At 59.8% G+C, this 15529-nt stretch overlaps 1 protein-coding gene across 4 annotated transcripts in view; it reads left to right on the top strand.

Annotated features, from left to right (window-relative positions):
* The window catches only part of SGSM1 (small G protein signaling modulator 1), a 59804-nt gene that overhangs the window by 27019 nt on the left and 17256 nt on the right, over nt 1-15529 (top strand). For all 4 annotated transcript variants that reach the window (XM_055146787.1, XM_055146785.1, XM_055146786.1 and 1 more), the window contains exons 13-17: nt 1998-2136; nt 5224-5288; nt 7240-7385; nt 13445-13573; nt 14753-14935. In XM_055146787.1, the coding sequence (XP_055002762.1) occupies nt 1998-2136; nt 5224-5288; nt 7240-7385; nt 13445-13573; nt 14753-14935 (662 nt within the window). The remainder of the gene's footprint in view (nt 1-1997; nt 2137-5223; nt 5289-7239; nt 7386-13444; nt 13574-14752; nt 14936-15529) is intronic.

Raw genomic sequence — 15529 nt, 5'->3', positions numbered from 1 at the left:
CGTGGGCAGCTCAGCTCACGTCCGCCACGAGGCGGGGTCAGAGCCGAGGGGCGGGCTCACTGGACACGCCCCTGTCCTCGCCCACGGACCCCTGCGTGGCCGGTCCCCTCCTGCCCTTGGGAGCACTCCTGTCCAGTGAGCGTCCCCACCTGTCCCCACAGCCCACTCCCACGTCCTTGCCAGCCCAGACCCGGGTCCAGGGTCACCCCCACTGCCGGCCTGTGCCCCAGAGCACCAGGAGGCCCAGGGCTGCCTGCGGGGGGCCAGGCCAGCTGTCCGGCGCCTTGTTCGCGGGGACGCCATCCCCGCTAGCCTCCCGTGGGCCGACGTGCCAGCAGGGCCGACACCTGCAGAGCCCGCCCAAAGTCCGGCATTTCCCCGGCAGCCCCCAGACGGGGGGGGGGTCTCCACCGGGGCACCCCAGTGACCTCCCCGCCGTGACTGGCGGGCACTGGTATGTCAATGCCCCGGCGCCCTCGCCCCGTGGCTGAGAACGGGTGACGGTGCCTGTTCCGGCCAGAGCCGTAGAACAACAGGGAGGGCGTTTTCCCGGCACGCGCCCGCCCGAGGTCAGTCCCCGGCTCCCCCTATGGCCGCATGAGCCCCTGCAGGAGTGACCCCTGAGCACAGAGCCGGAGTGAGCCCCAAGCACCGCACACATTGCCCAAAAGCCAGACACAAAAGGAAGAAAAGACGCACGTCCTTCCCCGAGTGTCAGAGCTCCTGCCAGTGGCCAGCAGTGGCCGGGGTGCCGTCCCCTCCCCTCTCTGCCTGCCCTCCCGCCCTCCCGCCTCAGTCACGTCCACCTCCCCAAGGAAGGACAACACGCATGTGTGGATCTCCCTGGCTGCTCTCAAGGGAAACCCAGCCCTGCTGTCTCCCTCAGGGCGCCCCGGCCCCTGACCCTGCCCAGAGGCCCCTGACCCTGCCCAGAGCAGTGCAGGGGGGCAGGAGGGGGAAGGGGAGGGGCCAAGTAGCAGTGGGATCTGTCCCCCGCTCCCCCGCCCCCACCCCAGGCTGTGAGAACCCAGGAAGGTCCCCGACTCATGCCCGGTGGCCCCGGGGAGCCCGTCCCTGCCTTTGCGGCATCCCTGGCCCTCCAGGCTCCTTTTCCCGTCCGTAGAGTGTGGGGATGGCACCTCCCTCCCGGGAGCACTGGCTCCCCCCCCCCCCGCAGGGTGGCCAGAGAAGCGGGTGGGCAGGGAAGTGAGTCCCATGCAGGGTTGATGAGGGACGATGCCGCTGGCCTCTCGGAGCCCCCGGCGTGCGTGAGTACCCGAGGCGCGGCCCCCGGAGGCGGTGCTGGGCCAGGAGCGCGTGGAGCCAGGTCGGGAAGGGTCCTCCAGGAGATGAATCACATCGGCCAGAGGGGGGGCATGAGCAGCTCTTACCCAGCCCCCGGCCCTAACTCGGGGAGGGAGAACCTACTGATAGAACAGCATGGCTCAAAACCGCGGACAGTGATGGTGCCCTCTGCCCTCTCCGGTGGGAGCGCCACCAGGCCCTTTGACCTTGCGTGTCCTGCGGAGTCTGTTGAGTCCGGCCCCCTGCCTTCTCGCCCACCCACTGGCGTCCCCACGAGCTCGCGCTCAGGAGACTGCGGCCACCAGCCTTCTCCCGAACGCCCCGGCACACCCCCGCCCCTTCCTGCTGGCATCCCGGTGGTGGTGGTGGGGGGGGACAGTCCAGTGACGACGTGGCGAGGCTTGGGCTCAGGCTCTGGGACTGGGGTCTGCTTTCCTGCCCCTGCTGCCTCTCGGTCCCCCCCACTTTCTCCGAATGCTGGCAAGGCTGCCCACCTGCCGGGGGTCCCAGATCTCGGTGGTGGCCTTCATTGCATCCGGTCGGACTGATTACGGTGGTTCTTGCCCGCTCTCACATTCAGGGTCTTTGCCTGATCTGGGGGGTGGGAAGGGGTGAGGCTGGCTTGTGGGGGGGGGGAGGTTCCTGTGTGAGGCTTAGGGCTCCCGTCCTCTGTTCCCTTGTGCCCACCGCAGTCCCACAGGACCTGATGGACGTCTCCATGCACAGCCTGCCCTCGCTGTGGCAGCCCGGGCCCCGGAAGTCCTCCTGCTCGTCCTGTTCGCAGAGTGGCCTGGCCGATGGCGGCTCAGCCAATGGCTGCAACCATGAGAGGTACGAGCGTCTGGGGCTGTGGCTGGAGGGAGCTGAGGGTTTAACAGCAGCAGCGACGGCGACAGATGCACGTAACGGATTTCTTGTCCTGCGCTGAATTCAGAGGAGCGAGCAGGCGGTGGGGCTCGGGGGGTCTGGCTCGAATCTTGGCCGTGCGTGGCCTCGCGGTGGGAGCTTCCTCATAGAAACCTGTCAGAACCAGTGAGGATATGCCCGGTGACAGGCTGTTTCAGAAGCTCAGTGGCTTGCTCCAGTGGAAGGTGATTTTCTGTGTGTGTGTGTGTGTGTGTGTGTGTGTGTGTGTGTGTGTGTATCATACCCTGTGTCTACCATGGATCAACTGGTCGACCAGCTGTTTGTTCACAACAAAGGGCCTTTGGAACAGCTTCCATCTTTTTTTTTTTTTTTTTTTGCTTTTTGAGTCACACCTGGCGATGATGCACAAGTGTCAATCCTGGTTCATGCACTCAGGAATTACCCCTGGCTACCTGGCCGTGCTCAGGGAACTATATGGGATGCTGGGATTCGAACCCAGGTCGGCCGCCTGCAAGGCAAATGCCCTACCCGCTGTGCTGTCACTCCAGCCCCAAGGAACAGCTTCCATCTTGAACTGTACCTGTCATCATAATAGAGGAAGGCAGCTTTTTTTTTTCTTTTTGGGTCACACCTGGCGATGCACAGGGGTTACTCCTGGCTCTGCACTCAGGAATTACCCCTGGTGGTGCTCAGGGAACCATATGGGATGCTGGGAATCGAACCTGGGCCGGCCGCGTGCAAGGCAAACGCCCTCCCCGCTGTGCTATCGCTCCAGCCCCGAGGAAGGCAGCTCTTGAGCCAACCGTTGAATGCACGTATCTCTCTCACGTGGCACATGTCACTTCCAGTCACTCCTCATTGGCCACAGCCATAGCAAGTCAGTCGTGGCAGACCCACCATGCTCTTGAAGGTAGAGACAAGAAATAGTACTTAATAATGACCAGACACACCTGCATTTGCTCCCCAATTGGATTGAGACTCCAATTTTCCTTTACTCAGCCTTTTTTTTAAAAACAGACCAACAGATGTTTACAGTAGCTAGTACGTAGTGCCGGCACAGCGCAGTGTTGGCTACGTGCTACTTACTTTACTGTGAAGAGTTAAATTCCCAGATCATGCCGCCTATGTTCTGTAGAGCTTTTGCCTCTTCTTATCTCCCGGGGTCTTACTTCCCGCTGACCCAGTCTGGGCGGACCTGGGAGAATCGAATCCTCTTTGCCTCGCTGGACTTTCCTCCCAGCGAGATGTCCGGTCTTCAGCACGAGGTGTATCAGGGACAGAGTGGACATCACAGCCCCGGTCCCAATACGGTCTCTAGCCCAGTGCCCACGCCCTTGGCCCTGCCATCCCAGACCTCGCCACGCAGTCCCTGTTTGCACAGGCTCCCGCGCTCCCGTGGGTGCTTGTGTTTCATGTGAAAGGCACGGCGTGCCCCAGAGGCCCTTACATGGTCACACGCATCAGAAGCACCTCGGGGAGGCAGCAGAGCATCCTGGCTTGGGGTCCGCTCCCCAGAGGCCCCGTTCCAGTAGGTCTGTGGGGCCAAGGGGTCCGCCTGTCAGAGAAGGCCCAGGTCATTCAGGGCTGCTGGCCCTCGGCCACTGAAAATTGCCCTTCTGACCTGGCCCTCTGTCTCCCAGTGGCTGCCCCCCGCCACAGTGATGGGGCGTTCCCCCACCCCACCGCCGAGAACACGGGGACACCTGCTCTTTCATAACCTGAGCCCACCAGAGTCCCTTTGGTGGTCCGTGTTCCCTGCCTCACTGGAGGACTTTAGCCACGCCTCCTCCCCCAGGACCTCGCCCTTTCTGGGTGTTTCTGGGATATCCTGAGACACAATAATGTTTTTTTTTTCCCTCTGTTCTGTTCTCTGCAAGAATATACAACCTTGGGACTGGAGTGATAACACAGCAGGGAGGGCATTTGCCTTGCACATGTTCAACCCGGGTTTGATCCCTGGCACCCCATATGGTCCCCTATGCACCATCAGGAGTCATTCCTGAGTGCGGAGCCAGGAGTAACCCCTATGCATCGCCGGGTGGACCCAAAAGGAAGCCTTGTAGCACTGTCGTCCAGTTGTTCATCGGTTTGCTCGAGCGGACACCAGTAACGTCTCCATTGTGAGACTTGTGGTTACTGTTTTGGGCATATCGAATATGCCACGGGTAGCTTGCCAGGCTCTGCCATGCAGGCAGGATACTCTCGGTAGCTTGCCGGCTCTCCAAGAGACCGGAGGAATTGAACCCAGGTTGGCCATGTGCAAGGCAAACGCCCTACCCACTGTGCTATCACTCCAGCCCACCCAAAAAGAAAAAAAACAAAGAATATGCAACCTTCTGTGAGCAGTCCTCACTGGGCGCCCTTCTGAAGTCTCCACAGAAGCTCCGAGGCGCCACCTGCTTTGTAGCTGGCGGCCCTGAAACTCGAATTGGTCCAGCGGGGCCACTCGGGAAAGCACAATTCATCCTAAAAGTAGTGGAGGCTCGCCTGAGAGTTTCTGGAGCAAACCGAGAAGGCCAGAGGGACTGTGACTTCAGGCACAGTTGGATCCAGGTGCTCCTAACCGGCACCTCCCTTGTGTCTCCAGCTCTGGCCCCTCTTGCCCAGGATGGCTCCGTTCCCAGCCAGGCCCGTCCTGGACAGTGGCGGCAAGGCTGGGTCCTGTTGCTTAGCAACCCGGGCAGGATAAATAAGTAGATAAATAAAAGAGGGCCTGCCTCCGAGTCGCTCCAACAGGAATCCCAGGGCCGGGTCTCCTTGGCTCGGGGTCACTCTCACCATGTCCCTGACCTGGTGTCCCCCGTCTGTCCCCACCTGAATCCTGCCCAGAGCCAGCCATGCCCGAGTCTGTGGAACAGGGTGGACGGTGGCGGGGGGTGGGGGTGACGCCTGCTGCGGTGGCTGACGAGGGTCCGTGGCCTCCTGGGCCGGAAGAGCAGAGCCCCCCGCGGCCCCTCGCTTAGCTGCGTGATGTCGGCTTTGCGGGTGACGGGCAGGCGCCCGGGCTGGGGGGTCCGGTGATTGTGCCAAGTCTCTGCCTCTGTCTTGCAGGGCTCCCCTGAAGCTTCTCTGCGACAACATGAAGTACCAGATCCTTTCCAGAGCCTTCTACGGATGTGCGTGTGGGCCTCGCCGCGGGGCACTGTGGGTGGTCTCCGGGGTGCATCTGTCGGGGGCGGGGCGAGGGGTGTCCTGGTTCTGCGTCCTGCTCCTCAGCTGCCCAGATGTCGTGTCTCGGGGACGCCACATCAGCCTCACGGAGCCTGTTTCCTCGCCCGCAGATGGGGCTCAGGCTCGTTCCCGGGGCGCTGAGAGAGGGCAGTGGCCCTCTCTAGGTCTAGCGGGGCGCCCGGCCGTTTCGTCCCCGGTGCCCACCTCAGCGAGCTTAATTTTGGGGACTAAATGGGGAGCATGTGTGAGGCCCCAGCACCTGGTCGTGCATTCATGGGCTCTCGAGAGATGTCAGTTCCCGGGGCCAGAGCCATGGTACAGCGGGGAGGGCGTTTGCCTGCCCTGGGTTTGATCCCTGGCACCCCATCTGGTCCCCTGAGCACCACCAGGAGTCATTCCTGAGTGCAGAGCCAGGAGGAGTCCCTGGGCATCACCAGGTGTGACCCAAAAAGCCAAAAATAAATAAATAAACGGAGAGACGTCAGTTCCCTTCTGACACCCGCCCGTGGGCAGACGCGGGAGGGAGTCTAGCCTGATCCCTCCCCAGGACAGTTCTCTAAAAACTACCCCGCACAGGCGCACTGATTATCTCTACCGAACAGGCGAGGAAACGGCAGTGACTTGTCCAGAGTCACACAGCTGGGACACAAGCCCAGGCCTGCCCGGCCATAGAGACTCTCTTCAGAGTACTCAGCGCTAGGGGCCCTTCCTCGGCCTGTCTCCCCGCTCTCAGCCTTCACGGGGTGGAGGACTGTGTCTGTGTTCCCGGGAATCCCAGAGAGGTGCCCATTCTGCCACCGGGGACTCGGGCATCCCCAGGTTCCCGGGGAGGCAGGAAAATGAGGAGCTCCCCCAAATCCAGGGCTCTGCCCCTCCTGTTGACCACCCGACCGAAGGACGTGGCTCCCACAGACGTTCCCAGAAGCCCCGAGGACGAGTGTCCGGTTGGGGACGGAGACGGGTCTGGGTGACGTCGCCTCGTGAAGCGGCTCCCCCCTGGTGGCAGAGAGTCCCCGAGCCGCCTGGCAGGAGATCAGATCTCAGCCTCGTGACCTGAGCCCGGGCCTCCGTGTCCCCATCGCTCAGAGACGCCTGCTTCAGGGGCCGGGGGGGAGACGCTCCAGGCCCGAGTTCCATCCCCCCAACCCCGGCACCACAGGCTCCACCCAGCGTGGCCGGAGGTGGCCCGGTTGGCTTCAAGCACCATCAACCTGAGCTCGGGGCCTGGGGGGGGGGGCAGGGTGGGGGGTGGGTGCGTGGTCCTTGGGGGAAAAAAAATGCACCTGCATCATCGGGTTGTGTTGAGGGCTATGGGACCTCTGGGGACAGCGTCCAGCCACTGTCGCAGGAACTGTGACCCGTCACCACCAGCCTCCTTCCCGGCATGGGGAGGGCTGAGTCTGAGGAGGGGGAGGGGCCATTCCCAAAGGGAGGGGCACGGTCGCCTGCAGGTTGGCGCAACTCGCCTCTGCCCTCCCGCTGCCCAGGTCGCAGCAGGCACAGGGTGGTGGGCTGGGGGTGGGGGGGGCATTCACCCCCACCCCCGCCCCAGTGGGGGGGAACCTCTGCAGCTCCGCCCCCACCACAGAATCCCGGGACTTCGACAGCTGTCCAAGGTTGGGGCAGAATCACCCCCTCCTCCTCCGCGGTGTGGGTGGGAGGCACCCGGGGGCACCCCTCCCTGCGGTCCCTCTGCTCTGCCTCCGGACAGAGGCCAGGGAAGGGGCCAGCGCTGGCCCGGGGAGCGGTGCTGGTGAGTCGGGCCACGAGGGCCTCACCCCTGCGAGCCTCCCCGCCTGCGTCTGGAGAAGGCGGGCGGCGAGGACCCGGGGGGACAGCGCTCTGGAGAGGGTGTCCCCGCGGAGACAGGTGACGCCTGCCCCTCCCCCCCGCCAGGGCTGGCCTACTGCAGACACCTGTCCACGGTGAGGACCCACCTCTCGGCCCTGGTCAACCACGCGATCGTGTCCCCGGACTTGCCCTGTGACGCCGGGCACGGGCTGACGGCCAGGATCTGGGAGCAGTACCTGGAGGACAGTGCGGTAAGGAAGGGTCCGGCCGCCGTCGGGGGGGGCCGAAGGCAGGGACGGGCCCGCCTGTCACCCGGGAACGGAACCGCCTGCTTGCGGGGACTCGTACACAGGCAGAACCACGGGGACTCGTACACAGGCAGAACCAGGCGCCCTGCGCTTCTGAGCCTTCCGAGACCCAGAGCCCCCCTTCTGCCCTTCAGGAGGGGGGTCTAGAAGGCTCGAAGATGCCTTTGTTCCCCCACCCCCAGCAGGAGTAAAGAACGTGTGGGTCACTGAGCAGGTGTGAAGCATCGACGTATGCTCAGTCTTTTGTTTGATTGCCTTTTTGTGTTTTGGAGTAATCTAAAGCAGTACTCAGGGGTTCCTCATGGCTCTGCGCTCAGGAATGACTCCTGGCAGTGCTCGGGGGACCCTATGGGGTGCTAGGATCACATCTAGGTCAGCTGTGTGCAAGGCAAATGCCCTCCCTGTACTATTGCTCCGGATACCCAGCTCATCATCATCATCATCATCATCATCATCATCATCATCATCATCATCCTGTGGATTGTCGAATTTCTTGAAGGTCTCAGTAACGTCTCCATTCGTCCTAGCCCTGAGATTTTAGAAGCCTCTCTTGACTCGTCCTTCCAACGATGCCCATACAGGAGGCTCTTTCAGGGTCAGGGGAATGAGACCCAGCTTGTTATTTGTTTTGGCATATGAATACACCCTGGGGAGCTTGCCAGGCTCTCCCATGTGGGCAGGAAACTCCCGGTAGTTTGCCAGGTTCTGCCAGAGGGAGAAGTAGGCTATAAGATATCGCTTCCGGGAGCTTGCTTTTAAGTCTCTGGATATTAGCCATTGACAGGATTACGCAGCGCCGGGGGCAGTCCCTGGGTGTGACCGCCCAGCTACTGGGAAATGGGAAATCTGGGCGGAAGAGGCCCAGTCCCGATCCGAGCAGCCTTGGAGGTCTCAGCCCCGGGTCCCACACACCTGGGTTCCTCTGCATGAGGCTCGCCCGAACATGTGGAAAGGGGCCTGGAGCATGGCTGTGGCTAGGCTCCGGAGGTCTTCGGCCGCCGGGAGCTCTGCTCGGGGCAGGGAGGGAAGCTGGAGCCCACCCCCTCCGAGGAGGCCCTGGGGAAGACAGCCAGGCGCTCGGGCAAGAGACTGTGTTGCTCTCTTCCGGGAGCTTGCTTTTAAATCTCTGGATGGGGGTGCGAACGGTCGGTGTGGCCCCAGCTTATGTTGAGTCTTAACAAGGAAGGACTGTGTGTCCCCAGGCAGAATGAATTCATGGCCTGGTCAAAATAGCAGCAGGCTCTCAACATCGTTTCGTTCAATGATGAGAAGAAAAAAAAAAAAAGCCTGGCATGTCCACGTTGAACCGAACGCCATCACCCAAGGTCTTGCTCCCCTAAGAGTCCTGTCGCTTAAGCCACTGTTTGCAGGAACTGTCGGTGTGAGACTCGCCAGGAAAGAGGAGAGTGGCTGAGCGAGAGGAGGCAGGACCCCCGGACAAGCCCCCAGCAGCCTCCCCTCTGGGTCTCAGCGTCCGGGAGGGCTCCTGTTAGCTATTCCACCTGGGACTGATCTCACCCTCTGAGACTGCAGGTGTCCTGGAAGCAAAGCGTGTCTGTTTCGAAAACCTTTCAGAGCTCCTTTGGGGCATGGCTGCACGGCTTTCTGGCCCCTGTGCTGATACTGTCCCTCAGGAAGTTGGGGACAGGGGCCCGAGCAATAGTGCGGCGGGTTGGGCACTTGTCTTACACATGGCACACCCAGGTTCAGTTCCCGGCACCCCATATGGTTCCCTGAGCCCCGCCAGGAGTGATTCCTGGGCACAGAGCCAGGAGCAGGCCCTGGGCACTGAGGCCAGGGGCACGTTCCCCGGGTGTGTTTGGCCTAGGGACCTCGGTCGGAAGTTCTTCCGAGGGAAGGCAGAATCCCCTTCTAGAAACGCCGCTCCAGCTTCCGCGAGGGCTGGCCCAGGGGAGAGGCCCACTGCGTCCACGTGTCATGGCCAGCGGCTGGGCCCACGCGGAGATTTCCACCCTGAGCCTGGGGGAGCTGCATGGTGGGCAGGTGGGTCAGCTGTACTTCCTTCCGCACACTGGGACTTAACCTGGGAACACCGGGAGACCCAGTGGGCACAGCAAACTAGGCCCCCCACCCCTGGACAAAGAAGATGGCTTTCCTTCTTGTTTATGTAAATGGAAAGGGGGTGGGGGGAGGGGACGGGGGAGGGGGGAGTACCTATTTCCGGTACTGAGCCAAAGAGTGAGGAACGGATGCTACTTTGTTGTTGTTGTTGTTCTTTGGGGGGTGGGGGGTGGGGGAGCCGTGCCCAGCAGTGCTTGGGGCTGATTCCTGGCTCTGCACTCAGGGATCACTCCTGGCGGGACTCAGGGGACCCTATGGGGGGACCAGGAATCGAACCCACCCAGCTCAGTCTCATGTAAGACAAGCGCTCTACCCACTTGACTATTGCTCTGGCCCCAAAGATGCACCTTTTAATAAAATCACCGTCTGCTGTCCCCTTGCAGCTCCGCCCTCCCGAGCTGATGAGCGGAGTTAGGTTGCTGCAGGCGCTGCTGTGTGTCTCCTCTGTTTACACACCCAGAGGCACATCTACGTGGACATACGTGCACCCCATAGATTCTCAGTCATGTGACTGTTTCTCCGTTTGGTATTTTAAATGACCAATTTTTATTTATTTATTTATTTATTTCCTTTTGGGTGACACCCGGCGATGCTCAGGGGTTACTCCTGGCTCTGCACTCAGGAATCACCCCTGGCGGTGCTTGGGGGACCATATGGGATGCTGGGAATCGAACCCGGGTCGGCTGCGTGCAAGGCAAATGCCCTCCCCGCTGTGCTATCGCTCCAGCCCCATTAAATGACCAATTTTTATATAAAGGTCATGTTTCAAATCTCCAGGTAAAATATTCAGTGTTATAATTGTAGTAGCTCATATATGGGCATACGTTACGTGATTTAAATCTTTCCCTTCCTGACGGTGTCTCTTGAGCTCCCTGTGTGTGTTTGCATGTGTCTGTGTGTTTGTGTATGTTTTATGTTTGCATGTGTATATTTGTGCATGTGTGTGTTTATATGTGTATATGTGTTTGGGTATGTGTGAGTGTTTATGTGTGTGTGTTTGTATGTGTGTATGTGTGAATATGTGTATGTATTTTTTGTGTGTGCGTTTATGTGTGTGCTTGTATGTGTTTGTGTATGCTTGTATGTGTATGCATGTATGTTTGTGTGTGTTTATATGCACGCGCACACAGAGGTCAAACCCAGGGTGTCATGCATGAGGAGCATATACCTTACTGCTAGCACCAGCCCCCCCTCCCCCAGCCTCCTCCTCCATTTCCATCTTTTTTTGTTTGTTTTTGGGTCACCCCCGGTGATTCACAGGGGTTACTCCTGGCTCTGCACTCAGGAATTACTCCTGGCGGTGCTCGGGGGACCCTATGGGATGCTGGGAATTGAACCAGGGTTGGCCGCGTGCAAGGCAATCACCCTCCCCGCTGTGCTATGGCTCCAGCCCCTATTCCCACCTTTTTATCGTCACACTTGGTGAATGTGAAGATAAAATCAGGCTGGTGTGCGCTGAGCTTCGGTGGACACACGGCGCCCTCCCCCGAGAGGTCACAGTGCTCATAATTCCTGGAAGCCGAGGAGAGCACACATTTCCTGAGGAATTGAAAGATTTATACAGTTCTGGGTTCCACTGCCCCTTTCCTGGCTGCAGTTCTGAGAGTCGAGCCTAAGAATAAGTATTTTTTAAAATTCTCCGCTGCTTCTAGCAATAAAGTAGTTTTCGTACTTCTGCAACCCTTTGAGAGCCAGCCGACATTTCTGCCCTTCTTACCTGCATCAGTGCCACGGGACAGACTTGACTGCTGTCCTGGGTGAACTGTCACTGTCACTGTCACTGTCATCCCGTTGCTCATCAATTTGTTCGGGCGGGCACCAGTAACATCTCTCATTGAGAGACTTATTGTTACTGTTTTTGGCATATCCAATACACACGGGTAGCTTGCCAGGCTCTGCTGTGCGGGCTCCATACTCTCAGTAGCTTGCCGGGCTCTCCGAGAGGGGCGGAAGAGTCGGACTCGGGTCGGCCACGTGAAAGGCGAAAGCCCAACCGCTATCGCTCCAGCCCCATTCCTGGTAAATGCGCATCTCTGTCTTTTTAAAATTTTATTTATTTTTTAAATTGAATCACTGTGAAATACAGTTACAAAGCTTTCATGTTTGAGTTTCAGTCATACAGTGATCGAAAATCCTTCCCTCCACCAGTGCACATTCTCCACCACCCATGTCCCCAGTATCCCCCCATCTCAACCCTCCCCCTGCCTCTATGGCAGACAGTTTCCCCCATACTCTCTCATAATTTGGGGCATTATGGTTTGCAATACAGATACTGAGAGATGATCACGTTCGGTCCTTTATCTACTTTCAGCACACATCTCCCATCCCGAACGATCCCTCCAACCATCATTGACTTAGTGACCCCTTCTGTATCCCAGCTGCCTTCTCCCCCAGCTCATGAGGCAGGCTTCCAACTATGGGGCAATCTTCCTGGCCCTGTGTCTACTGTCTCGTAATATGGGTGTCAGTCTCGTATTATGTTATTCTATATTCCACAAAAAAAGTGTGCGTCTCTCTTTGCTCCAGAAGTTCAGGGAGCCTTCAGTGCCCACCCCCAGGGTCTCGAGTTCATCCTTCTCCAGCCAGCAGAGGGGAAACACCCTGGCTGGGGACCGTTTACCCACTTCCCCCCACAGCCCGTGGGTCAGAGCAGTCTCGGGGCCACAGCTGACTTCGGGGAGCCTGGGAAATGGACTCAAGCCATTTGGCGTGGACTTCTGGTGAAGAGTTTGTGGCCCCAGGAACAAATAGTTCTCTGTGTTTTGAGTTGCTCTGACAAGACCGTCTGCACAATAGGACTCAGATTTCCCACCAGGGACCAAAGAATGGCTGGTTTTGCTGGCCTGGGTGGGGGTTCATCTAAGAATAGCTTGAAGATAGGAAATCGGCTCTTGCTGTTGGGACAGACATGGGCAGAGACATTGCCCAGGCATGACTCAGGGAAGCCTCTCGGCAGTGATCGGCACGCATGTACACACACACACACACACACACACACACAAGCACATACGAACATTCAGATGCTTGCACATGTACATACAGATGAACACACATGAGCACATGCATGCACATACACCACTGCTGACTAATGACTGCTGCAACACTTTTGCCTGAAAAATGAAAACAGGCGAAATCTGTTCCATAACAGAGACCGTCCCCCTTGCCATGCACAGGAAGTTATTCGTGCACGCAGAGGGACCTAGGAGTGCCCACTCACTCTTTGTTCGTTGATCTAGACCCACTCTCTAAGAGCTGAGCCAAGGTCAGCGACGCTGAGGAGGTTATTTTCAGAGAGGCACAGCCTCCAGGATGGACTGAGAGTGAAGTAGACATGTCTGCGTACTACACACAGGCCTTTGGGCTGGAGCGATAGTACGTTGGGTGGGGCGTTTGCCTTGCACGCTGCTGACCCAGGTTCGATCCCCCGGCATCCCATATGGTCCTCCGAGCACTGCCAGGAGTAATTCCTGAGTGCAGAGCCAAACCCCTGAACATCGCCGGGTGTGACCCAAAATAACAAAAAAACAAAACAAAACTATATGCAGGCCTTTTTGTTTTCAGAAATTGTTTTACACATATTTTGTACCTTTTTTTTTTTAACTTTAACAGTAACATTGAGCATTTGTTTTGTGCGTAGGTTCTCATAGATGTGCCTTCTGCTGCTTTTATGCTTCTTAGTGTTTCCGTGTAGGAAAAAGAAATTGTTTTCCCATGGTGATGGGGTGGGGGGAGAGTTTCCGGGGTGCCGCTCACATCTGATGCCCAGGTAAAGACTGGGTCCATGTGACCGCTCACTTGTGCCGTGATCTCGGAGGGTCGGGCCTGAGAGATGGGCCGGGGAGGGGGTGCGAGGAACCCACTCCAAGTCGATCCGGGTCTTCTGATGACCGAATCCTCTGCCACCTCCCACCCCTCCCCAGAGCTACGAGGAGCAGGAGCTGCGCCGCCTCATCTACTACGGGGGCATCCAGCCGGAGATCCGCCGCGCCGTCTGGCCCTTCCTGTTGGGCCACTACCAGTTCGGAATGACGGAAGCCGAGAGGAAGGAGGTGGGTGGTGGGCTGCGGCCAGGGGCGGGGGGTCAGCAGTCCGGGCTGTGAGGCCCCGGTGGGGCTGGGGCAGCTCTGGACGCAGGCTGGGGGCAGTTGGTCCGCACGGGGAGCTGGAATGGCTGATCCCGAGACCACCCACGGCCCCTCTCCAGCAGGGACGGGGGAAGCCGCCTGTTGGAGGCGCCCTTGGGGGTCACGTGCAGCTGCGTGGAATAGCCCCGCCAGCCCTCGAGGCTGCCTGATGTTCTTGCTACCTTGATCGCTGTGGTCACCTCTTGCGAAACTATCGTACATTCTCGTCACACTTTGCCGATACAGCAATACGCTTCTGTTTCGTGTGTGTGTGTGTGTGTGTGTGTGTGTGTGTGTGTATTCAGTTCTCTACAATTTAGTCACGCTTGTAGGCATGTACATCCCACTGTGGTCCACGTGGGTCCTCAGGAGGCCCGTGGGAGGGAGCCCTCGGTCAGTGGCAGAGTGGCCCCGAGCCTCCCTGCAGGAATGCCCCTGTGCCCAGCTGTCTGTCCTCGTTGGTACCCAGCTGCGTGCCTGCTCAGGGCCTTTGCTTGCCGGGTTGTGTAGCCCGAGGCAAGCTCCCCCCCCCTCCTCTCTGCTGAAACCCTGCCGGAAAAAGACGAAATCTGCAGCTCCCCTCCCGCCCCCCTAAACCCTCGCTAGACAGTGAAAAGGTCGGGGTGATTGACCCCAGCGCCTGGCCGCGCTGTGCCGGGCACGTGGACCCCCCTCAGCGCCTGTCCTGGGTGACGCCCAGAGGGGTGAGAGCGGTTTGCACGTCCTTCACTCGCCTCGTGCCCAGCACCGAGGGCTCCTTGGCGGGTTACACGGCAGCGGGAACTCGGGAGTGAGCAAGGGGGGGAGGGCGTCCTAGAGAAGGAGGGAAGACTCCTCCCCCCCCCCAGCCCACCCCACCGCACCCCGGGTCTGTCCCACCCGGCTCAGGACAGCGCCCGCCTGGCCCCGCAGGAAGGAAGACAGGAACGGGGAGGGGAGCAGCAACGGGAAGAAATGGCCTCGCTCACGCCCGTGTCTCCCGTGGCTGGTGCTGGTCAGGAAGCCGGGCCCTCCCCCCGCCCATGCTGGGGGCCACGGGGTGGGGGGGGCGCGTGTCCTGGGCGCGGGGTCCCGGCCTCAGGCCCCGCCCGCCCCTGTCCGCAGGTGGACGAGCAGATCCACGCCTGCTACGCGCAGACCATGTCGGAGTGGCTGGGCTGCGAGGCCATCGTGCGGCAGCGGGAGCGGGAGTCCCACGCGGCAGCCCTGGCCAAGTGCTCCTCGGGGGCCAGCCTGGACAGCCACCTGCAGCGCATGATGCACCGAGACTCCACCGTCAGCAACGAGGTGACGCGCGGCGGGCCCCGGGGGGAGGGCCGGGGCCACGGGACAGTCTCACCCCTCACTTCCCGGGGGGAAGGTGACCTGAGCCAGGGACGGATCTGAGTCCCAACCCCGGCCCCGTCTCTCCGAGCTCTCAGGCCGCAGGCCAGCACCTTTCCTCCTGGGCCTCGGATTCCCCGTCTGTAGAATGGGAACGGTCAGCGGTCCAGGAGAAGGGTTGCCCGTGGCTGACCTGGTAGCGTGTACGTAAAGCACCCAGCACGGTGCTAGAGCTTCAGTATTATTCATCAGGTGCTCCTTGAATGCCTCCTGGGTGCCGCCTGGCCTGGAAGGTTCTAGAATGTCCAGACTGTTCTAGTGATGTGTGTGCAGCAGTGTCTGTCTTCACAGAGCCTGGGTTTGGCAGCTCAAAGCATGAGCTCAGACGAAAGTCGGTTCCGGCCCCGGTTGCCACAATACTGCAGCACACAAGCCCCTGACCTCAGTGGCTCCCAGCTGGATGTATTCATTTCTGACTCCCGAGTCTGGGCCGGGCGGGGGGTGGGGGGTGGCAGAGCTCTCGGTGGCTCAGTCGAGTCCGTCCGTCCCTCCTGCTCT

The sequence above is a fragment of the Sorex araneus genome, chromosome 9 (genome assembly GCF_027595985.1).
Source record: "Sorex araneus isolate mSorAra2 chromosome 9, mSorAra2.pri, whole genome shotgun sequence".
Lineage (NCBI taxonomy): Eukaryota > Metazoa > Chordata > Mammalia > Eulipotyphla > Soricidae > Sorex > Sorex araneus.
This window is presented reverse-complemented; position numbering and strand designations above follow the sequence as displayed.